At 39.7% G+C, this 26,208-nt stretch overlaps 1 protein-coding gene across 1 annotated transcript in view; it reads right to left on the bottom strand.

Annotated features, from left to right (window-relative positions):
* Positions 1-26,208, bottom strand: part of FBN1 (fibrillin 1) — a 142,680-nt gene that overhangs the window by 30,429 nt on the left and 86,043 nt on the right. The window contains exons 21-35 of the mRNA XM_054272493.1: positions 25,918-26,055; positions 24,881-24,931; positions 22,221-22,346; positions 21,217-21,441; positions 19,295-19,420; positions 19,074-19,202; positions 18,499-18,624; positions 18,249-18,374; positions 17,392-17,514; positions 13,676-13,801; positions 12,776-12,901; positions 4,424-4,546; positions 3,761-3,883; positions 1,892-2,017; positions 258-380 (exon numbers count right to left, since the gene is read on the bottom strand). Of these exons, the coding sequence (XP_054128468.1) occupies positions 258-380; positions 1,892-2,017; positions 3,761-3,883; positions 4,424-4,546; positions 12,776-12,901; positions 13,676-13,801; positions 17,392-17,514; positions 18,249-18,374; positions 18,499-18,624; positions 19,074-19,202; positions 19,295-19,420; positions 21,217-21,441; positions 22,221-22,346; positions 24,881-24,931; positions 25,918-26,055 (1,917 nt within the window). The remainder of the gene's footprint in view (positions 1-257; positions 381-1,891; positions 2,018-3,760; positions 3,884-4,423; positions 4,547-12,775; positions 12,902-13,675; positions 13,802-17,391; positions 17,515-18,248; positions 18,375-18,498; positions 18,625-19,073; positions 19,203-19,294; positions 19,421-21,216; positions 21,442-22,220; positions 22,347-24,880; positions 24,932-25,917; positions 26,056-26,208) is intronic.

Genomic DNA, 26,208 nt, shown 5'->3' with positions numbered 1-26,208 from the left:
GTACTGCACAAAGCACAATACATCTCTGCCTGAGGGATTCTCTGATCTGTTTTTCCCCTTCTTAAGGGGATATCAGAGGTGGACAAAGAACAGTAAAGAGGAGCATAAAAAAGATATGGTGAATCCTGTGTTATACAGTAGAGAAGTCTGTATTTTCCTATAACCAGTTTGATTTGTACAGCATCTTAAAAGAATTTCCCAAGGAGCTGACTATGGCACTGACAGCAGATTAAGAGGCATGCTGTGCAGAGTTTTACCTGTGCAGTTGCCACCACTTCTGTCCAACTCGTAGCCCACATCACACTCGCATCGGAAGAGTCCAGGGAGGTTATGACAAGTACCATAGACACAGATGTTAGGAAGTGAGCACTCATCAATATCTGATTAAGGAACAGGAAGAGAAAAATATGAGGTTTCCTGATCTTTTTGAGACATAGAGAACTGCAAACATTTTCAGCAGCATGGATCTGGAAGACCACAGCTTCTGCACATCGTGTAAGACAAGAAAAGGTAACATCTAAGATTTATGTTGGAGCCTAAGGAATCTAATCCATAATGATTTTTTAGAGAAAAAGGCTCCTTCCAATATCTCCGGAAGCTATGCCAGAAACTATCCTAGCTTATTAGTGGGCTAATCTGACAAGTAGAAATATTAAACATAGCAGAAGACATGCCTTAATAAAATGAAGTTTATTAAAAATCAGCAGTCATCTGCAGAAAGCTGGACACCAGCAAGAGAAAAGCCTGTGCCTAAAGGTGAACTTCAAAGCTTGGCAAGCAGACGCTTTTGTGTCTTTTCTTCAAATCACTGAGTCTGAACCAGTATTTACTGAATGCCACATGCACTGCACAAAGAACAACTAACTTGATACAATAAAAAAGTGTGTGTTTACAAAGGACCTTAAAATACTGCACTTAGTGTACACAACTAAGACATGAAGGCAAGTCTGTTTTAGCAACAGGAGCTAGCCTCTAAAAAAGCTAAACTTAGCTAAAAGGTTTGAAAGTAAATTGTTTCGTGAAACATTATGAAACCTAATATTGCTTTTGTTTAAAGAAACTCACTCTCAAATTATTTGACTCAATAGATTTCTAAAAAATACACAGAACACTTTTCAAGGGGAAAAATCCTTTTTAAAGTGATGTACTTATGAACTCCATTAAATATCAGTTGTCACGAGTTATTGCTATGTCAGATGATAGGGCTGCAACTCCTTGACTGACTTAACTCATTAATGCTACAACAAATGAGGATTTCAAATGTTCAAATCAAATATATTACCTTAATCACATTGGTAACATGTTTATTATTTGATTGCTTTGAATCTTTGCATATGCAAAGCTCTTATGAATGAGCTGTAAACTGTTAACAGCTCACTTTTGAAATTGAACAAATAGTCACACAGGATTTGTTTTTTTTGGTGTAGTCACACAGACTTTCTGCAAGGCTTCACACACTGATTCTGCACCTCACAGAAGCCATCAAAGCATTTGCATTGCATTGGTTACCAAATCACTGCTTTTCAGCTTCAGACATACCAATGAGAACTAACAACTTTTTCTGTTTAATTGTTTTGAATAAAGTGAAGATCTGGACATCAATGATCAAGAAGAAATGGCAGCTATCAGTGCCATTTGGATCAGCAATTAGACCCCAAAATAATATATCATAAGATAGGCTTTGAAAAGCTGTTCTCTTTATATACAGCAGGTAGATGAACATCTACAGATCCATAATAAATGTATGAAGTGCAAAAAAGCAAATACTATTAAAAAAAATCATGCAGTTCTCAATACAACCACAACAGCAAACAATTGTAAAAAATTGGAACATTAAAACAGTATTAAGGCAGAATCTGTTGAGTGTTGTTCAAAGCTTACAAAGAATTACCTTCACATGCTTTCCCATCTACGCTTGGCAAAAATCCCATTTCACATTCACAGCGATACCCTCCAGGGGCATTGAGGCACTGCCCATTTTCACAGAGATTCAAGTTTTCTGCACATTCATCAAGGTCTGTAAAAGGAAGGGATATTGCAAGTTAGCAGTAAAGATGCTTTTCTCACCAACATTTGAGGTGAAGCATTCAGTGCTCCAAGAATTTTAATTATTCTATCTGAACATGTGCAGAAGAAACTGCAATCTAGCTATGTGTACATGTAACAGCTCTGTATATTCCTGACATATTGCAAATACAGCTTCTAATCAAAAGGAAAATCTTTAGGAGACTTGTATAGTAGCTCCAGTTAATAACAACTGGAGGCAGTCACAGGGTCAAATTTAGACTCAGAATGAGCACATGAAATTTATTATAGCTATTGTTTCTATTACAGCAAAGCCTAGAGGCAGTAATTGGAAAAAAAAAAAAAAGAGGTTTACTATGCAGTGCGCAAACACAGGGTAATAGGCAGTTCTCCATGCCAAACATCAAAACACTGACAAAAAGAACTTCATCAAAACTAAACTGCAGGTTAACAGCTGATGAGAGAAACAGCCTTCCTACTGGACTCCACTCACCTTTGGATAGATCATGGCCCTTACTCTCAAGCTGAAATGTTACACATCACCAAAACACCCCCTTATTGCAACAGAGTCTGGCTGGCAGCATGAGTTCTGAAAAGTCCATGGCTGGTAAATCAAAAATCACCTACCAGGGAGAATGCTGCACACTGCACAGTTTGGCAGAGGGCTTACAGAGCATTTGAGTGCTCTAGCTTGAGTCCCAGACACCTCTTGAATTCACAAACAATAAAGTATCCAAATAGAAAAAAAGTTCTACTGAATGCAGAGTTCTATAAGCAGTTCATCTGAAGGGTGTAGCTTACAGACTCCTGGAAATCATCATACAGGAAATTAACAAAGAGCACTGGGTTAGGAAGTCCACTAAGGAAGCTGAATCAGATTCAAGATGAAATTACACTGAGAGAATTAAACAGAATTCCAAGGTCTGCTTAGAATTTGGAATTATTCAAACCCAGCCTTAAACCTGATAATCCAGATTCTCAGATGCTCTAAAAACCTGCTGCAGCTGATAGAGAGCTGCTGATTTGCGCCAGCTGAAAAGCTGGCCCACCAGCTCTGTGACATGGCTCTGCTCCAGGCAGCAACATCCCCAGCCACACAGCAATCCTCAGTGCAAGAGCAGGGCTTCTCATGACTGAGCACACATCAGCTAATCTGCTCTTCAAAGCAGAAGACTGAAGTGTGGGTGGGAAACAACTCTCTAGCAAAGTTTTATAATCTCATTTACAGTTTATAAAATGAGGTTTCAGAAGCAGCTACTTCCTTCATTCTACATGCCAGCACTGCATCCTGACAGCAGCTCTCAGGATGATGGAGCAAAGCAGACAGACATCACACACTCACTTGAGGAAAGGACAAACCTTTCTAGGCAATTTTGTGAAGTAATTTTGATGCATGTGCCCTACTATTTAAGTGTTAAGGTGAGTAGCCAATGGACTAGTTTACTAACTAGCCAAATTACATATTCAAGCATTGTTTTAGAAATTTTGCCACTCATTTAAACTAACAAGAAAAGCAGAATGAAAAATTACATTTTATCAAGGGAAAAAAAGCGATTGAATTAGACTATGTATAATATATAATATTTATTTTAAGCTGTGGCAACCTAGGTGAGGAGAAGACAATTAATGATGACATATTAATGAAAATTTCAAATGTTTAAGAGCTGGTTTTGTGCACTGGATCACAGACTAACTTGGGTTGCATGGAGCTGATCCTTTGCTCTCCTGAGCTCACCTGTACAAGTGAAGCCATCCCCAGTGTAACCCTCTTTACACAGGCAGCGGTAAGAGCCCATCGTGTTCTTGCAGTCAGCATGTGGGCTGCACATGTGGGTTCCATTGGAGCACTCATCCAGATCTTTAAAGTAATAAAACAGGGGGAAAAATTAGTTAAAAACCCATACATGAATGCAAAGTTTAAATAGTGTATGGCACACAGAAGCCCTACTTTAAATAATCTTCCATAATAAGACCCATACATATGGGTGGCCATCTGACTGAAAAAGTGGGGAACAGCTTATTTGCAGCCCACCAAAGAAGTCTGACAAGCTAACTAGGAGGAACCTCCAGGCACTCAGTACTAAGGCCTGTACCTTGTTTTCAAGGGGAGCACCAGGAGGCCCCTCACTGCCTCCCATCAGCTGCCCTCAAGCACAAAGCATCTCTGTCCATGGTTCAGTCTGTTCCCATCATTTCACAAACTAAACAGGAGATAAGGCTGATTTCACAGATACCATGGTGAAGGACTTATCCTCCAACAGATCATGTCAAATCAAACTAACAGTTCAATAACGACTTGCCCTCACATTTTATAGGTGTAGTATTACTTTTTTCAGAATTGCTAGAACCCCATTGTGATCTGGCCTTACAAATAAATACAAATGCATAAGACTCTCACCTGTGCACTTGATACCATCTCCAATCCAGCCAGGGCTGCAGCTACATTTGAAGCTTCCTGCTGTGTTTGTACATATGGCGTGTCTGTCGCAGTTATGGGCTCCAATTTCACACTCATTGATATCTGTAAACAGAGATGTTTGAGCAGCTCATGGAACCACTTTCTCATATCCAGACAACTGACACTAGAATTTCTCAAGAAAGGCAATGTGAACATGAAAGCAAGCCTGCATTTTTTACAACATGGCATTTAAAAAGGAAGCTGAAATCACAACAAAGGAAAGGAAAGGAAAGGAAAGGAAAGGAAAGGAAAGGAAAGGAAAGGAAAGGAAAGGAAAGGAAAGGAAAGGAAAGGAAAGGAAAGGAAAGGAAAGGAAAGGAAAGGAAAGGAAAGGAAAGGAAAGGAAAGGAAAGGAAAGGAAAGGAAAGGAAAGGAAAGGAAAGGGAAAGGGGGGAAAAGGAAAAAGGAGCACGTAGCGCATTTCAAACATGCTGCCCCACTACCTGTTCTTCTGATAGGCACATAAAGCAGTGCTGCTGCAGCTCACTCCAAGGTATATTTCAGAATGAAGACAGTACCTCAGGAAACAGCCTTCCCAGAGTGCCCATCCTGCAGAGATGGGCAGAGTCTACAGAGAGGGACTACAACAGTGGCTCCACACTGCAGAGTTTGCTAAAAAGTGTCAAAGGAAACTCTGCTGCCCAGGGATTCCTGGAATGCAGCACTCCCACAGCCCCCAGCACAGATGCTGATGAACTCCAGCCAGGCACCACCAGCTAGCTGCCCCTAGGACTGTCCCCAGGCAGGGAATGAAGCAGGTTCCGCTTGGCCAGGGGCTGTGTGCAAGGCTGGGGACAGGCTGTACCACTGCATTTACCAGGAGAGCTGAGGAGCTCATCAGGCAGGCAGTTTATTAGGAACTCAGTGGGAAGACGCATCCTTGGAGACACCAGGCAGCAAGTCATCCAGTCTTCAACATACATGGTCATGCCAGCACATTCTATTTCAGTACTTGCTATTTTCACCTTATTTTCATGTTTGGGCATTCTCTGGCAATGTCAAAATGTATAGACTGCAAAACCCAAACTGAACTCCATTCTTCCTGCTCTTCTCACTAAACATTATTAATGCTCCATATAAGTAGTTGAAGAATGTATAAACTAAAAGGTGATGTTTTCAGAAGTTATTACTGGTAACTGAAACAAAACTGGCAGGAATTTTCTTGCCTGTCTGAGCTTTGGATTTTACAGTATTTTCTGTAACTGCCCTATTGAACTGCACTTTACCTCCATGCAGGATGTAATCTACCTAGGGTCCACATCAAACCACTTAAAACTGATACCCATTTTTCAGCCCTCCCAAGTGTCTTAGATGTTGCTGTAAGCCAAACCATCTCGCTCTGTAAAACAGCTGATGGAAAGGCAAAACAAGCTCATAACTCTATGTGATTCCACAGACAAAACCCCAGCTCAGACCCTCCAGAAGGGCATCAGCCATCAAATATGTAACAACCTTTGGGATTTCCAGCCCCAAAATCACAGACTTCAATTTCCCTATGATTTTACCTGCAAACAATTAGCTCTTTAAAGATGGTGAAGTTGTGGAGCTAATGCAGAAAGTGACCAGATATCACCTTAATGATTTCCTTTACAACACTTTCTTCAGTTTTTCTGCCCACACTTCTCTAGACAAAAGGCTGTGTCCTTTCACTATGCCTTGTACACATATTTTGCCTTTTCATAAAGGCAACATATGACTTCAAAAAGCAGACTGCATCTGTCTATTATCCTAAAATTAAATACTCAAGGCCAGAAAACACCCAGCAGAAAATGACTGCTGTCTGGGAGGGATGGGGTATTTGTTTGGTGAGTTTTGTGCTTGCTTGAGGTTTTTTGTTGTTGAGATTTTGGGGTTTTTTTTGTGATTTGGTTTTTGGGCTTTTTGTTTTGCTTTGTTTGTTTGGGGTTGGTTTTGTTTTGTATTGGTTTTTTTTGGTGGGTTGGCTTTTAATGCTTTGGAGTTTTTTTAGTCTGTTGAAGTGGAATTTAATCCAATCTTGCTTTTCTGAGTCTCTTTCTAAGTGAGGCATTGCTTTGACTCAAAACTCCAGACATAAGCATTCCCATAATCTGAATGCTGACATCTAGATATGAATCTAAATCTGGCAGCTGGAATCTACCATTAATGAATGTTAACTCCAGGCCTGAAAACATGCAAATGGACATTTACTTCTTAAAATTTAAAAAAGGGTCAAGAGCAAATAATCTCAGAGCAGTTTTGCCTTTAGCATGTGCAGAAACTCATGAAGATAACATCACACTAAACAGGAAACTTGCATCTGTCAAAAAATCTTAAGGGTGGCCTGAAAAAAATGCAACTCATTTTGGCTTGGGGAAAGACTGGAAGGAATTTAAAGAGGTCAGCTACAGTATACACTGACATAAAAAAGCTGAGACAAACACTCTGTATTTTAACCTTTACATGATTTTAAACTCCAAACTGTTAAACCACTGCTCACATTAAGACTCCTTTGTATTCAATTGTTTGGTGCTTTGAAACATACAGTCACAAGCTTCCTTATACACTGCAGAGCACAACAAAACACAAAAAAACCCCATCACCAGAGAGGTTTCTGCCAAGAATTTTTTTTAAACCACCAGCAAACACAAACAGAAACTTGCATGCAACAGCTACACCACAATGAAGTCATGCTCAGTCTCAGATTTAAGAAAAATCAAGCCAAATTTTCCACTCTCCATAAAGTGACTGTGGGCTCCATCCCACCAAGCACTGACCCACTGACACATTGTACCTGAGAATCCCCACTAACACCTCCCAGCAGAACAGCAGCACCACAACACTGGGGCCCTTGCAGTGGACACTTGTTCCCCATCAGCTCTTTGACACACACTCTAAAAAGCTTAGAATCTTCCTTGGAATGAATGCTGCAAATATAAATCTATACCCAAATAGGGATATTTATAATGGGATCAACTTTCTCAGGCATCAGCCACTGAAATGTCATTCCAGTTGCTTTGAATAAAATAAATATCTTTTCTCCAGTAAAAATTTTCAATAGATTTCCATACTTTTTTGCCTGGGTAAAGATCAAATAGGGAATGCAAATTGTATTCTCGAATGCCATCTACCTTTAAAGGCACATTGCAGGGCTTATTTCCATGATGTATGGAAAGTTTTTTCAGATACTTAAATGAAAGATGATTGAGGCATATAAAATACCATCACTGGCTTCATCCCAGATTTTACTTCTTTTCCTCTGTGTTTAACTCTGATGTTGTTTTGCTATAATCCCAATTCTTTCCTTTCATTGCACAGCTGAGTTGTAAGTCTACATTTATTACACTGCCATTATTTCCAAGGCGAAAGAGATCTCAGACCAAACATGGCTCTGTATAAACAGTGCACTGAAATCATTGGAATTTATGCCTTCTTATACTAGAGCTTAATATGGATTTATGTTGCCATAAGTATTGAATTATGGCTTCACAGAACGAAACAGAAAGGAGAAGTTGAGCTCTGTAGGGGAAAAATTAACTCAAGATCTTTAATAAAAGCATGAGTCCAGTTCTGTCTCCCTGTTCTGTCTGCATGGCAGTACAAACAGTACTATACTCTTCAAATACTCCAGCTAGTTCCATTTAATTGTCTGAAGACAAAGGCATTACTCGATCTGAGTAAAGGTATCATGACCCAAAGAGCACCCACGAGGACACTACTGAAGTCAGGGTTTCACACAATGATGGCCTATTCCCACTGACTTCACGGGGATTTTCACTACAGAGTAAAGGAGTGAGTCACTGATTTATATCAACCTTCTCCTGCCTCCAGCATGAGTCCGTGACAAGCCAAGGAAAATAAAGACATTCCAGTCAGAGACTGACACTGCATCCTCAGCCAGTCCCACTGTGCCCCAGTGCTGCTGCACACATGTTCTCAGCTCTGCAATTGCACAACTCCCATTCCTACTAAGAGAGTTGTCTGCTTACAACAGATGAGAATACGCACAATAAATAATATGCAGGCCTGACATCATAACAATCCTAAGCACTCTGGGGAAAAAAACCTGTCAGTCACCCTGTTTTGTTGGCTCCTTCAGTTCTCTTCTTTGGACAAATATTTTTTCTCTCGAGCCTTTGCCAATTAATAAAGTGTCTCTCCCATTAATCACAGTGGCACAAACTTTTAGGGCTCTCAATGTGTGTGCAGAAAAAATACATCATATAAACCTGTCACCCTTTGCACTATGCTTGCAAAATGTGGCAACCAAAGGAAAGAAACTGCTAGCCAATACCTGCACAACACACCCTTACCCACTCTGGAAGTGGATCACTGAAGCTGGCCAGAGAGGAGCATGGGAATAAGTCACTGTTTCCTCACCTACACTCTAGAAACATTCCTTTGCATTTGAACAGAATGAGAGTGTACATTAACTGAAGAAAATTCACATGTTCATCACTGGGCATGAAATCCTCCAGGTACTCTGTGTACTGGTTTCTATTAGGTTTCATTGGGCTTCAATGGTCTATAAGAATCCTTAGCAAACTGTAAATTTAATTCAGACTCCACCTATAAATCAGTACTGTTTGTCAGCAATTATGCAAATCCCTTAAGCATTTTCTGACTTTTACATTTTTTTGGCAGTCTCTGTATATCTGTGCATTTTACTGCACTGACGTTTCGCTGGCATTGCGAGCCTGGGCCCAGTTCCCCGAGGGCCAGTCGTCTGGTGGAAGTCACAAGGCATTTCCTCCTCCTGGGCTGCTGCCCATGTAATCAGGTAGGAAAAACTAAGGGTTTTTAGAGGGAAAAGACTGTGAATTGCATCTTGGTGGTCATACTAGTTGAAAAATACATGGGAAAAAATTCCCTATTCTCATCTTCCTATATGTAAAATTGTTTTCTCTTTTGGAATCACTCTCAGATTTTATTCAGCATACTGTAGTCTTGGAGTTTCACATGGGACAGTTCAGCTCTTGCCTGTTATCCATCCTTACATCATCAGCACACTGAGGCACAGTGTGTTATTGCTGGACAGATGCCTACTGCCAGTGCACTCCTCCTGTAATACCCCACTTTGGTGGGCAGGATTTCATTATCATCCTCTGGTATTTGGCCTGACACAGCCAGCTCCCAGACTCATGATGGCAAACATATGCTTCATTGGTACCAGAACTCTCTTGTGCCATCAAGCCTGAAACACAATGTATTATTAATGGCCAGAAGCCACGAATAATGGAGAGGAGAGTACATTATACAAGTCACAAAATATTATGGCTCTATTTCTGAGGGCAAATGACAGGCTCACCTCTTCCTTTCCCTGCCTCAAATGTCTGACCTCTCTAGACCCAAGTTCCTGTCAGCCATGCAGGTATGCAGTGTGCACTCACTCTTCCTGTATCCACTAACGCTGTCATCGGTGGAAGATGCTCCACACCAAACTCTCCAAGCTCACAGCCCACACCAAGGCTGCAGCTGAGTAACTCCCACCAGCCTTCCTCCACATGGCAACAGCATGGCCCTTGCAGAATCAGAGCCTGGTCTCAGCCTCCCAACTCCCTGAGCCTGCTGTGGAGAAATCCAGCTGACTTGTAACATATTCCTTTTTGATCTGTTGGCTATGTTGGGAAATTACTGCCAAGTTCACCTCTTTCAGTTTGACTCTGTGAAGAGCACCTTAAGCTTGTCCAAGCCCCCCTCTACCAGGAACAACCAGAGGGGGTGTGCACACAGCCATAACTGCAAGGATGGATGGGAGAGAGTCAGAGAGGAATTTGTTTCCCATTGAAAATATCAGAGCAAGTTTAAGTCTCTACATCAACAGTGAAATACTGCAGATTTACAGGCAGTAATTCAGTGGTGATGAATCACAACACACAAACCCAAGTTCCAAAGCAGGACTTCATTTCTGCACAAGCACATGTATACTTTATAGACAGAAAAAGCAGAGACAAGATATTTGTCATAAAGCTGGGTGATCTGGAACTGAGATAGGGGAAAACACAGCAATCTCCTCTCTAGTGGCTGCATACCATTGCCTGCCTAGGAAAATCTAAAATGAACTGTTCTAAGCCTGGATTATCACAGTTTGCCCTGTGAATGGAAATTAAGCCATTCACAGCACTTGATGTTGGAAAGCTGCATCTACAACCTGTATTTTTGCATAGTATTTTTTAAATCGTGTTTTTGTTACTAAACTCTGTCCACATTCTTACTGAGAACCAAGGAGAGGGGAGAACTAGGGCAACTAACATCTGTGTGGGATGGGAATGTAAGTCAGTGGGTGGATTCTGAATACTGTTAAATGATTGGGGGGGGAAAAACAAGTTTATTTGTTAAAATGAAATCACTCAGTAATGACAAGGGAGATGAAATATTTAGACAAAACTGGAATGGAACCCAAAGGATATGATTTAGCTGTTCTCAGAAACACAGGATCTCCCATTCAAAGTGCTGTACATGTTTTTGTAACATTTTTTTTCCATGGGAATTCCTAAAAACTGTGGATGCTTTTGATCTGTCTGTAAGACAAGAACTGGGTTCTGGAGTCAAACTGCTGTTGGCAAGGTCCGTCCTGAGGAAATATTGAAGGAGGCTCTCATGGTCTGCAGTACCTGAGCCTGGGAACTTCAACTCTGCTCTAATACTGTGCAAACAAGAAATGAGAAATTCAAAGTTCTCCAGCGGCAAATAAGACATTTTAAAAAACAGAATGTGAGAACCTACCCAAGGTAATCACTATGGGATCTGTATCCACAGTTTTTTCATTATTTAACCAATCTAGACATTTCCTGCTCTGCTTCCTGCTTTTTTATTTGAAACATTTTTAAAAAATTCATTATTTGAGTATGATCCCATCTCAGCTGTATCAGCATAACTGATACTTCACTTTTTCATCTTAGACCATGGGGCTCTTTCAAATTACTGAGCCCTTCTATAGTATCTGTTGGAATTAAGGTGTTGTGCTGTTTTTCCTTGTGAGTGCCAAACTCTCTGAAATACTGGCATGCAGACAAAAGCAGCAGGAAAGGTTAAAAATGTGTAAGGAGGTGGCAAGAGCCTTCATGACAATGTCCATCCACAGGTCAGGGCTTGGCTGGGACTAGGACAGAGGGATTTCCTGGCATCTCCTTTAACAAAAAATATTGCTTGGGACATTTGCCACCACCTTGAATCACATGATGCTAGAATGGTGGCTATTTCAGGCACTTCTCCAAAAGCCATCCCTGAGATTCTTCCCCTGCCTCCATGACCTTTCTCTGTCTTTTGCCTTCAACTCACTGCTTCATCTTCCCAGCCTGCTCCCTAGGCTGGGACTGACAGCTGCACCATGTGTGACTGATCAGTGTGAGGGTGTTCAGGTCCAGAGTTCTGAAAATCTTCATATCATTTAGCACAGAAAAAATGAACACTGAAATGTTGGTCTAAAGAGTACAATTAGGGATTTCTTGGATTTAGATCAGTTCATATGTAAGTCAAAGGCAGCTGTTACTAATGCACAATTATTCATCCATAGCCCAATATGCAAAATACAACTCCAGCTCTCAGACTTTTCTGTGAGAGCTGTAAAAAACCAGCTTCATATATTTGGGGCACTTAAAAAAATATATTATTAAATCTGTACAATAAGTGCAGACTAAGAATAAAAGTGTGTCTCAAAGACATTGCCAGAAATGTGTTTACCCTAAGTCTACATTAAAAATTATATTAAACATATGTTTGCATTCATATTTGGGCAAAGTCTAAGACTCTCAACACCTTGGCTTGAGACACCAGCACTTGGATTATTAATATCATGGCCTCAGAGCCTGTATATTTGAATCTCATTTCTGTTTGCTGGCAATACATGAAATAAAGCAAATTCTGATTCAGCTGATAGAATGTAGTTGTGTAACTGTATTGTCGACACTTTGCAAAAACTGAAAATATATTTTAGCATATATTTCAAACCATCTGTGTTTGCCAAATAATACTTTGAACAGATACATGTTATTTGCTTGCATAGTATACAATTAACTAATCCAAATGCACTGAGGTCCTCAGGAGTTTGTCAAGTTGCAGAGAACGGCATTTTCTGTTCTCAGATGAACAACTGTGCAGTAACACGCCCAATTTTGATCCCAATCCTCGCTCCACTCATTTCAGCAGAAGCAGCATCAGGCTGAATGCTGTACCACTGAAGTTTAGCAGAACACAAGCTCAGCAAATCCAGATGAGAGGTAAAATAGGAGCACAAGTAAGTGAAAAGAAGCACAGTGAAAGGAGGTTCTAAACACCAGAAAAGCAGACTCATGAGTTTAAGTAAAAATTAATAATTTAAGCTTTAAAACTTACCTGTGCAACCAGTCGTGCCTTTCTTGCCTGAATATCCCATATCACAGTGACAGATAAATGAGCCTTTTGTATTCTCACAGGTTCCACTCAGACAGATGTTTGGATGCAGATCACACTCATTAACATCTAAAAAACCCCAAGAATTAAGATGTCTTAGAAAGTAATGGAAAAATCTCTTTAGATATTAATTCTGATACAAACACAGGTCTAGATATGCAAAGAAAAAGCTGTTTATAGTAGTTATTCCTTACCTAGCATACAAGCACACATTTTGAGATCTGGGTAACTGTTAATAACCATATCTGCATTAACATACCTTTAATGCCTGCTTTTTGTAAAAACAGACACTAAGGTGCAGTACAATATCCAAAGAATGGCTGTGATTATTGATAATTCCTACATATATGTGTCTGTACACTTTTATATACATGCATGCATGCACTGTCTAGTTTTGTTGGACATTTCTCTCGAAATACACTCAAGATTTTAAATTAAAATGTGAAAATGTGGTTTTGGAGATATGCTGTTTCACAACTCTTTTGTACCAAGGTACAACACTTCCACAAAGTTTTGTCTGAGACAAGTTTAGATTAGCACTGGTGGATTATCTTGCTAGATATCCTTCTGCAGGCACTCTTTTACCTAAGTTGCATAAAAAACTACACCAGAGTAGCACACAAAGATGCAATGCTACAGATCATGTTTGCACCCCAATCTCCAGGGATATACAGAAGATTATTTGCACTTGTGCAATAGGGCTGGTTCTGTGGTCAGGTGACCAAAACTAGGAAATAAGAGCAATACTCTTTAAATATCATTTTCTGTCTACTTGGAAAGAGTGCCTTAATAAATATTTTTTCAGTGTTTAATGCAGATTGGAATATATGTACTTTCACTTACCTATGCAAGTCTTCATGTCTTCAGATGCCATGAATCCATCATAGCAAAGACACCTGTACTCTCCTGGGATGTTTGTACACTGGCCTCCATCACAGATGTTAGGATTGTCTTCACACTCATCAATATCTACAGGGGAAAATCAAATTAAAACATGTTACCTTTATCCAGTTCAATGAACCATTATCATGGCAAGTAGGCATTTTAATGCTCTGATAAACATGGTGAAGATTGAATCCTTGTAAATAACTGAGCAGTACATTGCAAAATTGTCCTGATGAGTAAGTTCCTTGTCTTCAGCTAAAATCAATGGCAAAATATTCCCTTCTGAGTCAAGTGGGAGGAATAGGAACCAACTTTTCCTTCAGAGAAAAGAGCTCCAACAGAACTTTTGTCGTACCACAAGGCCACATATAATTGGGCATTCTTGGATACAAGCCATCATTGTTTAAATCAATGGAAGCTCTGAAGTCAAATTCAGCAACAAAAATACCAAACTTTACAGATCTTAAAAAAGGATCATACATGCAAAGTACCTCTACAGATCTCAAGGTGGTGACAAACTGGAAACAGTTCAACTCATGATGGGAATAATTACAGTACATACATTTATTTCACTAAGAGATTTTTGTGGTCTTATTTAGTATTTCAGCTGACTGCCCAGGCCAGCCATATAGTTACATCCTCCAGGATGAAAAGTTGTTTCCTCAACTGATAACTGATAAAATTGCCATCACTGATTGGAGCCAAGCTGCAGAAGCAGATCCTTTATTCTATTAAGGCAATCATGCTAAGTTCTGGAATCTTACTGAGCCCCTGGGGTTATGCTAGTGTTACTTGTAAAAATCCCCAGAATCTTCCTGTGTCAGCACCAACACAGACCAGCAAGACCAAAATCAGAATCTCTGCCTAGTATATCATGGGAAAAAAATCAGCACAAAAAGGACAAGATTCAGGAATCTTCTCCAAGAGAAAGGGTGTAACTCATTATCAGAGCAGTCTATTGTGGATTGCAGTAATTATGCAGCTGCAGAAAATGAACTCACATTAATTTAAAATATTATGTTCATTATTCTGCTGTATTTCTAGCAGCTAGTGCTTGTGTGGATACACAACTTCCGCAAGGAAGAAGGCTGACCAGTCCCTGTTTATCTTAACAAGCAAATAATGTTGACATGGACATTAGCCTGAAAATGTTAATTTGGAATGGAATTTGAATTAACATGCAAATTTAAGCTCTAGAAATGGGAATAATAATGACAGAAATAAAGAACTTTATTTACCAACCTGCCACTGTACCAATTTCACAGTTGGGGGAAAATCAGCTGACAAAGAACCTGTTGTTTCTCCTAATTGAGCTGATTATTTATGCATAACCTCACCAATTCAAACATGACCTACTACTGAACTGCAGAGCATTCTTACCAGGTCAATTATCAGCAAATATATTCTGTGATGGCTTCCAGCTTTGTGTGATGTTAAAGATAAAAGACATGTTCACACACAGAGAAAACTGAAAACTGAAAATAGGTGTTTCACAATTGAAGGTCACAATTGAAGGTATCTTGTAATCTAACAGTGTAAAACCAGGTATTTAGTGCCATGAAAGCAAAGTTACAAATTATTTTTCTTCTTCTTACTTTGGGCAGAGGCAAAACTTTAGTATGTGGATTTTGAATACTCACCAGATGTTTACATATGTAAATAACATCTTTTCAAGAGAAGGAAACAGTGTTTTCAATACTAATAGGGTAGTGAAGGTGACCCCTCACATCTCTGGATATTTTCTTAGATTTGACTTGACATCCAAGGTTGTCTGGTGTTTCTGCTATTTAAACCTTTTTATATGTGGCTATTGCATGCAAGTCCTTATAAGAAGATAGCATGAAAATGAATAGCTAATAGTTATTACAGCTGGTCTGTGAAGGAAATTCTATTTTTCAGAGTCAAGGTAGGATATGTAGAAATAGATATGTAGAAATTCACAACTGAAGTAAGATCTGACTACCAACTTCAATGGACGTGTTCAGGGTCAGGTTAACGTGTGGACAAACCACAGAGAATCCATCCCCTCCCCACAGCAAAGGGAGCTGCTTGCATTTTGACTTTGAGAACAGAAAGATGACAGTTTCCTATTCCAAGGGTTTTAGTTTAATGTGCAGGAAGGTGCTGTAAATGATCTGTTCTGCTTTTGGGTGGCAAAGGATAAGGGGGAGTAAAGACAGAACTGTTTCTAGCCAGCAGATTTGAGATCCCAAAGACTGTTCAAGTGAGATTTGGGTCATTTGGTCCAAGTCAAATAAAGAAGATGAAAACAGAAAAGTGGCTCAGAGACTCTGCTCCCCTCCCTCCTCCCTTCCCTCTCATGTCACTCTAATCCTCTCACTGGGTTTAGATTCTGGCTGAGGCACAGTTTTGATCAACCGGTTTTATTTTTGCATTTAAAAAGTGCCCCAAACACCAATGTTTGGGCAAGCTTTTGTAAAAGCTTGCCTTTTCTAGACACTTCAGCTAAAGCAACTACTTCTAATCTAAATATTTTAGGTTTTCAGGGTCAATCAAATCTGCACTTTTTCTAGTTGAATTCTTTCTTTGAATGAGGGTCTGATACTTGCTGAAGGCTGGCCACTTTAAATCTTTCTGACAGAGCAAGCCACAACGTGGGGGAAAACTACATTTTGCTGTGCTTTAGGGCTCTTTTATCTTCTGGAATGGTAGTGAGTGGGCTCAGGGTAATTGAGACCCTGGTTCAAGGTCCATAAATATTTACAGATTTTAAATGTGAGCATTCTAATAATCCAGTATAGAAAACTCTCTATTTGTTCAACTATAAAGGCAATTCTATTCCAAGGGATTAATCCTGTTATAATTCACATGCTCTTCAAGGAGCTCTTGGATGGAATTGGCAAACAGCTGGCAAATATTCGCATGCCTCATCAGGCCAGTGCCTGTGAGGCAAGAAGTAAGAGAAAATTGTCTTTCCAGTAACCTATGTGGAAATCAGCAAGTACAATTCACTTCCTGGGATTATGAGTTCGAGATTCTCAAACGAGAACAGTTGGTCATAACAGAGCTCTAAAAATTTTCTCACAAACTCTTCTAAGAGTGCAAAAGACCTGTTTCCTAAGAAAGAATCCTATTATTCAGTCTTCAATTTCTCTGCAAGTCATTTAGCTCTGACTTAACGTAGCATACTTGCACTTGACTAAACAAAGAACTAAAAATAGGAATTTTTTTGCTTCCTTAACAGCAGATACCACAAAACAACAGAACAGAGCAATCAGCTTCTTTACTAGCATCTCTGTCTATCCTCTCTCCAACATAACCATACAATACACATGCACAGCATCTTGGCTTCTGTTCATGATAATTTTTTTAATGGTCTTCAACCTGCTTTAGATTTGGATCTACTACAATACCTTAAGGGGGAAAATTTATGTCCTACTGAAAAAATTAGAGATATTTGTTATTAAAATCAGAATCAACTTGTACACTTTCTGAAATTGTCAGCAACCAATTCTCTTCAAAGCACTTGTTTCTGCAGTTCCCCAGTTCTGATACTTTGGAGATATTTACTTCAGAAAAAGAGCTTCACTTCCTATTTATTTTATTTTTTAATAGTGCATTTGTTACAATACCTTTAACCTTAAAAAGAAGGCTAGTTTTTAAACTATTGAAATAAGCCTTTTAAGCAGAAAAGTTCCCAAAATCTCCCTTACCAGTGCATGTCCTGTGGTCTGGCATGAGGGCAAAGCCTTGTTTACAGCTACATTCATAGCTGCCCTCTGAGTTTGTACAGAAGTCCTCACAGCCACCATTCATTATTTGGCACTCATCAATATCTAAAAAAGAGAAAATAACAGTTAAACCCACAATACTTTTTACTTTAAAGCACATTTCAAGGACATACTTAGAGTCAGCTTTCCAGTACACCATCAATCCAGAGTCTACACTCAGTGTTTGCACACTGACATTCAAGTGTTTGCAAAGGCACTGGGAAGGATTCAGGCAAACCAGGGATGGAAAGACTGCATATACAAACATTTCTGTGCTTCTCCTTCCACATATAGAAATAGCACTGAGTTACCACAGATCATTAGGGCAACAAAGTTTTTGTAAGATTCAAGGTAAAAAATTACTTGGCAGAATTGAAGCCAGTGGATTTTTCCATGGCACAGTAGAAGGAATGTATGCAACTGAACCTCATGATTTTATTTCATGGTCCAGCAGGAATGATGATTTTTAATTAAATATATAACTAATCTAACAAGTTACTCCCTCTTAATCATCGAAGTCTGAAGTATTGGGGCACTAAAAATAGTATGTGATTTTATGCATCATGATTGATTAACTAGAGAAAATAACCTGTTACTCAGCTAAGTGCAGCACTGCCATAACTTCATTCAATTCTCTCAAAAACAGATGTGCATGTTTTGGAGAATTACTATTTCAACAAACTGCAATAGATTTTTTCATTCATGGTTAAAAATTACTTTATATATCGACTAAACTGAAACAACTCTGTGTATTTTATCTTCCCTGTTTGCTAGAGCTCCTGTGCAGATTCTGTCCTTACCAATGCAGTACAGCTTGTCTTGTGTGGACTGATAGCCAGGGTTGCAGGCACACTGATACTTTCCAATCAGGTTGACACAACGGCCATTGCGGCACAGGTTGCTGCTCAGCTCACACTCATTAATATCTGTTGCAAAAGAAAAAGAGGAACACGTTAGAGGTAAATGGTACTAAAGCAAACGCTGCAAATGCACAGCACAAGAGAGGTACAAACTGCTGTGCACAATCTTGATTTGGCCTGTGTGTCTCACCTACACATGCAGAGATATTTGGTGAGATCTGATGGCCTGGAGGGCAATCACACCGAAAACTTCCCTCAGTGTTGATGCAGGTGCCACCTCGGCAGAGGAGGGGATTGCGCTGACACTCGTCGATGTCTGCGGGGACAAAGGAGGCACATCAGTGCAGGGCCAGCACATCCCTCACCACAGCCCCTCACCCACCACAGCCTGATCAACCCTGCAGCCTGTCCTAGAGTCAGTCATCCCTTGCACCATAATGCAGTTAGGAAAAGAAAATAAATTCAAAAAGGCTTCTCCTAAATTTTAATTTACCTTAACTTCAAAGTTCAGGATGATGACCCACTCAGCAAGATGGGGATCGTGGGGATAAATTTAACATCCTAAAATCCTATCCCTTGCTTGTATATGCTTTGGCAACTTGCAGAAGCAGCCAATTCTCATTTAAAGTTAGCTTTAATAGGGTTCACAAAATAAGAGAGACCTAAACCCAAGCACAATCAAACCTTAAAAATCCCCAAAGAAACTATGCATAGCATACTAGCACATAGCATACTATTGTACATCTAAAGTCTGTAAAAACATACCCATGCAGTTTTTCATCATCATAAATCCACTTTCATAGCCTTCAAAGCATTCACACTCAAAGTCTCCGGGAGTATTGACACAGATGCCTTGGCCACAAAGGTCAGGAGAGATGCGACATTCATCGATATCTGTAAGACAAAACACACCCGCAGGGTTTCCAAAGGAGCTAAGTTTTCCCTTTTCAATTCACAGCTATGACAGACACATCCATGCAGTTTACCTGTGCAGTTCCTCTCTTCAGAATCGAGGGCAAATCCGCTGTCACATCTACACTTAAAACTGCCAATGGTATTTCTGCATTTTCCATGGGTACAAAGGCTGGGGAACATTTTGCATTCATTGATGTCTGAAAATGAGATAGTAAGGACATATGATGTTACCATTGCATACAAAAACAATGCACACAAGAGCAATGCTGACATCAGAGCTCATCCTTTTTCATGGCAGTGACCCTTCCTTGTGGGAAAATTAGACCACAGTACATAAACTGATACTAATGTTCCCTTAATCAACAGTGTAGACAGATACTCTGTGCTGGAATTTCCAAGAACACTTTCTGCTACAAAATAGTATCAGTCTCCCCTTTGTCCAGCAGGATCTGATCTGCAGCTCAGGAAGATTTCAGTGGACAAAGGATGAAGGCAAAGACAGCTTTCAAAAGAAGCATTCTGTCTTCTAATTTCTGAGAAAAGAAATGTGACTTCCATGAGTCACAGAAAACATAATGAACATAAGTAAAAGCACATGTCACTTTCTTTATGGACAATTAATGGTTTAGTAACTGTTTATAAAACAAGGCTGAAACAAACAACAGCAATTGTCATTCATATATATATATTCCCCTCATTTCAGACTTCATAATGTTTAGTTTTTGGCTAGCTTCTGACATTGTCCAGCTTAACCTCAGTGGTAATCCTGGAAATAAAGCTTTCAGCACATGATGCTGGGGTGTCACTGTGTGATTCCCATTTAATGTTGGAAGTTTACCAACAAGAGTCATAACACAACTAGGTTTACTGTAAATAAAATTTTCTGATTTGAGCCATCATCCTGGAAGCTATTTCCTCTACTTCTCCAAGTAGTTTCACAAGAAATTGCCAAAATTATTCACCAGTTCCTTGCTGTTTCACATTAGAATTAAAGTTATTGCACCCTTCACAAGTAAGGATTGCTCCTTCAATACATTCAAAGCTGACTGCCCAGTTTGTTCTGGTTCTTGTACTATGAGATGCCAGAAGGCAAAGTCAGGCATCATTTAACCTCTCTAGTGATCCATATTCTGTGGTTTGAGCCTGCAGTATTATATGGTATTTAATGCTCTCTATCACAAACTAAATTCTCTTGTATTTTATTTGGACTTCAGTTGCCATGAAATCTAACTGGATTTTCAAATGTGCCTTAGTGTGAGTGAAGTGCCTATCACCTGTGGGATCTCAGCACATCAGCCCTGATGTGCAGAGACACCGAGACAACCCTTGGGGGGCTTGGAGGACCTGGAATGTTGTCAGAAGTGTCTGGTGGCTGGACTTTGATCCTGCACAGGAGACGACACCTGTATGAGGATGGGAGGATCACACTGGGATGAATGGTGAAGGGATAGGTTAATTATAGTGTGAAACACGGGTTTTAGAATTTTGGTACAGGGGGGTCTGGAGAAGTAAGATGGAGGAATTGGGGCGTGTCCTCTTCTTCTTCTTCTTCTTCTTGGCCTCCATCTTCTGTGGTGGTGGTGGCACTTTGGGATTGGTTCTTACTAAAAGTGCACTTGTCAATAAGGGTGAAAGGTATTGGGGAAAATAGGTAAATATCTTATACGTAGTTTTGGGTATAAAGATAAGTGACCGCCCCGAGGGCAGTCAGTGTGCCCATGGCTGACGTGCTGTGCAGACCTCTGTCGGGCCGAGAGAAAATCTTGTAGATAAAAACTAATAAACACTGAAGACCGAGAAAAAACCTGAAGACTCTTTTTGTCCTTTGGAGCGCGGGCTGTCCCAAGGCCTCCCCGAGCCTTTCCAGGCCTTCAAAAACAGCCGAGAACGGGACAATCACCAGAATTTTCAAACCCAGAGGAGCTGTCTGATGGAAGAGTAAAAGCAGAAGCCATGAGGATTTGCCAGCATCAACCCCATATGGATCACATACCTTTAGAGAAAGGCTTCCCACTTATTTCTATCTTTGTAGAGAAGCCAGGACCCCTTGGGCAAAGAGCATCAAACTCGGGGGTTCCCCGGAGAGGACACTCCTCGCACTCATAGCCCCAGGCTGCCCCCACGGAGCAGCAGCAGGCGTCCATGCGGTGCCGCCCGGGGATCTGCGCCGTGCACTGCTCGTCCTCGTGCCGCAGGTAGCAGCTCTCCAGCCGGATGTCTGTTGGGCAATTTAACAACATGTTGAGGAAGAAAGAGAAAATTTACTTCACTGCAGAGGAATTTTTTTTTTTCAAAATCCCTTCACAGGGCAGCTCGCTCCATGTTTTTGTGGACTCGGAGGAGCGTAACAAGCTCACTGCATAATTCCTAACGGCAAAATATTAACGCTAAACTCAGAAATTAACAGTTGAAGTAAGTTTAAAGCACCACTCTGAAAAATGGTGTTCAACACTTCAAGTAAATTTTGGATCAGAAAAGGATTTTAAACATTCCAGCTTGCCATACTTATATAAGGCTTTTTAGTTACTAGAAGGTATGCCTTGTTCAGAGGCAAACCTTGGGCATTATTGTCATAAATGGACAAAGGTGCTTAGGGTGGACAGCATACAAAACTTGGATATTCTGTTGCACACTGCATCAAGGTGCATGGCATGGCCAAGCCCCAGCTCACAGCGGTGCAGCCTCCACTATTCCAGCCTTTGTGGAAAGTGGGGCTGCAAATGAAGAGTGCTAAGAACATGCATGATCTGTAGGGATTTGTCAAATGAACAATCTGGAACTAAATCACAGCTATTCATCAGCTAACAGATGGTGATGGGCTTTAGCTGCTACCATTGGAACCTGTTCCTATTCCAGGTGAACTAAGTTCATGTCCCTGACTAATTCAATTTGAAAAATAGGCAAAAATAACTTTCCATTCTTGTTAGAAAACACGCAGTGCAACCACTGGTCACTGCATAGATCTGCTCTCCACCTGTACATGGAATTAACACCTACCAAGACAAGTCCGTCCAGAAGCATCTAAAGTCATTCCATTGGGGCACTGGCAAACAAATGATCCCAAGGTATTGACACACTGCCCATTTGTACAGACTCCAGGAAACACCTCACATTCATTAACATCTATTAAAGAAAAAAAGGAAGTGAGTAAGAGTAATCACTAGCATGCTAAACATGAACAAATTAGCAAAAATATAAAAAATTATAACATTGCAATGTTTTTAGGATAAAATAAAAAATGATAGCGATAGCAGTCTACATGGCCTGAAAAAATTAAAAACATTTACAACACCCAAAGTAAGTCAGCCAGATCCAATTAATTACAGAAAACTGTTGATGATCAGGAATAATACATGTTGCTATTAGCTATTCCTACATACACTGAAATTCAATTCAAAAGTAACAGAAAAGGAAGGGGTGTTTAAAAACTATATCGATTTTCATACTCACTGTGGGCCAAATATTTGAAGCAAATGGACAAAGAAAGATCAAAATAAGTGCCAAATGACATTATACATTATTCCAACTAGATTCAGTATTTTTTAAAGATTATTTTCTCTAGCGGCACATCTGGAAACTCCAAGAACATTTGAAATCTGGGTCTATGGCCTTGTCACTAATTAGCAACATTATATATATTAAAATAACCTACTTACAACTACACACAGAGTTTAACTTTGTTAAATAAAAACTGTATTTCTAGATTTAAAAGGCAAATTTAGCACTTTTTGGTAAGGAAAAATTGATTATATGCATTAGCTTGGCTTGAGCTTAAATAAATGTTTAGTAATCTAAGTGTGAGGTCCTCCCACCCATGTCCTTTGTGGAAAGCATATGCTTCACAACTGCCTTTGGGGAAAAGCTTACAGCATTAAACATGCTCCAAGATGAAGTGTGACAACTTTTAGGACAGGAGAGGATAAGAACAAGAAATGGAAAAAGAATGACTGGCAATCTGTAGATGAATACTCATGTATAGAGTAACCAAAAAGTGGGCAGGTTGGGCTGATTAGGCCTCCAGACAAAACTCCTGGTGCAGAGACTGCGTCTCTCAAACCTCATGGAGCACGATGGAGGACAAACGCTGGGGGGCAAATCAGTGGCCTCTGCCCCTGAACAGATATTGTAAATTGACTGGAAGGTATGAAGTAAACCCAGTGGATTATTAGAAACCACTGGAACACTGGTCACAGCCTGTGAGCAATAGTGCAGCTGACAACTCCAGGGCTCACCCATAAACGAGAAGAATGCTGCCAATTTAGTTTGCTTATTTCCCTGCACAAGATCTATTACTCATTTTACATAGGCTGTGTATGGGAGAACTGACTATCACCTTTTAGGAAATAAACTTACTCCTGTCTCTAACTTTCCAGTAAATTTCCTAGAGACCTTCAAGACCTTTTCAAGACCTGTCTTGAAAAATGCTTACATTGGTTGAAAACCAAGTAAGGCTTCACTAAGGTTACAAGGAAGGAAAACTACTCTGAAAAACCTGGGGCTATCCAGGTCCCATAGAAATGAGAAAGATTAAAGCATGCAATAGATGCAATCCGATGTGCTGGTAAAGGAAATGCTGAAAACAGTTCTGTCTGTATCTTGGAAGGATAAACTTTCCATCCCAGCAGTGTTGAAAATGTTCTAAGACTTTCCTTGTGAAGAGAGATAGGTGGGCCCACTTTTTTTTTTCTTTTTCTTTCACTTACACACTCTGCAAAGTGTTGCTGAGGTCAGATAAGTTATGTACAGTGGGTCTGCAGCACAGACGTGCCAAGGGATTCAGTCATCATTTGGAAAGCAAAGAGTATGTGTGAGGGTGTTCCTCTCTTTTTTTTTTTTTTTAAGGGAAAAAACAATGTTTCTTTATGGAAGCTACATATGGGAGTAATTTTTAAAAAATATTTTAACTGCAGTGTCATGTCAGATGTTGTCAGTCAGGATGACCCACAGCAGTTTGAGACTCTCTGAGCTTCTGCGTATTATGTAAATATGCAGTACTTTTCCAAGGGTTCAAATCAATTCAAATAGAGATGAAATAGGGTGGGACCTTCAATTCTCACAGAATAGTATAGAGTCATCCCATAACAAGCAAAAAACTACACATTTAAAATATTAACCTTTTCTTTAACCAAAGTATAACTGTGTCCTGATGGTTTTTGTTTGTTTTTACAGGACAGTGAAAAATACGTTTTGGAATGTGTAAGATTTCATATAATGTCATATGGGAAAAAGCCAAGATTAGGGAAAAAAGAAAAAGAAAACTAAAGTGAACTACAGTCCTTGAATGTTCTTTTTCTAAAGCATAGTAATGGCTTATCATACCACTGTATTGCTTACGCCATGTTTTGAAATATATATAAAATACATGATTTGTAACAACAGGTTACTCAGTTAACATTGTTTGAAGAGAGAGAGCCACCTCCTTATACTGGTTGACATTGTCTTTGCAAGTCTTTACTTTGAGATAAAGTGTGAGTATGCAGGAATGTTAAACAAACTGAAACCAAAATCATCCCTGACATAACCCTAATGAAGTCAATGGAACAACACAAGGTAAGAACTTGGCATAGTGTTCCTCTATGATAAATTACCCACTTAAATCAAAACACTGGCATTTTTTATATTCAAGCTCTGATTTATGTTAAGGCAACAATAAATACCTTCACACAATGTTCCTCTTATTCTTGAATATCCCTTTTGACATATTGGGTCTGTAAAACAAACAGAAGAGAAGTTTCAGAATACTACAGTCCAAAACTCACCATTAATTTATTGTGCAAAACTGATCATGTGAAACATTATCTAGTTTATTGCTATGAGAAGTCTGAGTGCTTAGACAGTATCCCAGTATTTCTGAAATAATAAAGAGATAAGATGGGGCAACTACATAAACTGTGTCAGCCTTTATCCTCTTTTGCTTCCCATGTGTCTCAGCTAGCTAGCCTAAAAGTGGTTATGATTTCTGTTTCATTTGAACCAATTAATTCATTTCACTCGATCACAGCACATTACAATCCTATTTACCATGGATGAATGAGGATGAATTCTGTTAAGATACACAGAATGAAATTAACCGAAGATTTGAGCAAACTAGCAGCTTTCAGGATATAGAAATAACAACCCACACACATTTCTGCATCCATCAGCTCATCCCTGGGTTCCCAGCTCATCCCACAGTTCAGTAAAGTTATCAAATGAATATGCAGAGACCTCAACCCATTTTTTCACCAACTGTATGATTCTCCAGGTCATCAGTTAATCTACAGAGTATAATAAGAAGGGCTACTCCCTCTCCTCCCTTCATTACCACACCAAAGATCCATTTGTTGCAAACATTTCCTTGGGATCTCTGGGGAACATGCATTTATTGCAACATCATTAGGAACTCCAGATCACTAATTATGACACACCATGCTAAAGTAAGGCTGCCAGTTACAGACTGTAGGTGTGGTCCCATCCCTTCAGCACTTAAACTTGTAAAATATGTACTGTAAAATCCAGTTAGAACCTTCTATAGCTACATGCTACCTCTCAAATATTAAGACTTCTCTTTTTTGGGACTGAATAAGGAATGACTGCTTGGCAACATAACAAGTAAAGTTATTTGTCAAGCCTGTGCCCAACTTCTACAATAATAATCTCAACCAAGCTCAGAGAGGAAAATTCCTGGGTTCCTGAGGAAAATGAATGGCATTACCTCGTTCACATGGTGTACATGGGCTTCCCCAAGCAGCACCTAGTGAGGAACAGCACTGGGACTTCAGAGTTGCTCCATTGATATTTATTTCACACCTTCCATTGACTATGTTCTGCCAACAGGTACCCTTGACAGTTTCTGTTTGGAAAAAAACCAATAAATTTTCATGCAGATTCTCCAGCATTATGCACTACTGTATTTACAAACACATGTACTTTAACCATGAGGAAGAATCATCCTTTCATTAGAATTTACCCCATCAGAGCTAAATTTATTTTAAAATCTCTTAAT

This window comes from Melozone crissalis, unplaced genomic scaffold, assembly GCF_028551555.1.
Source record: "Melozone crissalis strain CALT ecotype California unplaced genomic scaffold, PUWL_Pcris_2 ptg000014l_1, whole genome shotgun sequence".
Lineage (NCBI taxonomy): Eukaryota > Metazoa > Chordata > Aves > Passeriformes > Passerellidae > Melozone > Melozone crissalis.
Note: the sequence above shows the minus strand (reverse complement) of the source record. Positions and strands in the feature narration are given on the sequence as shown.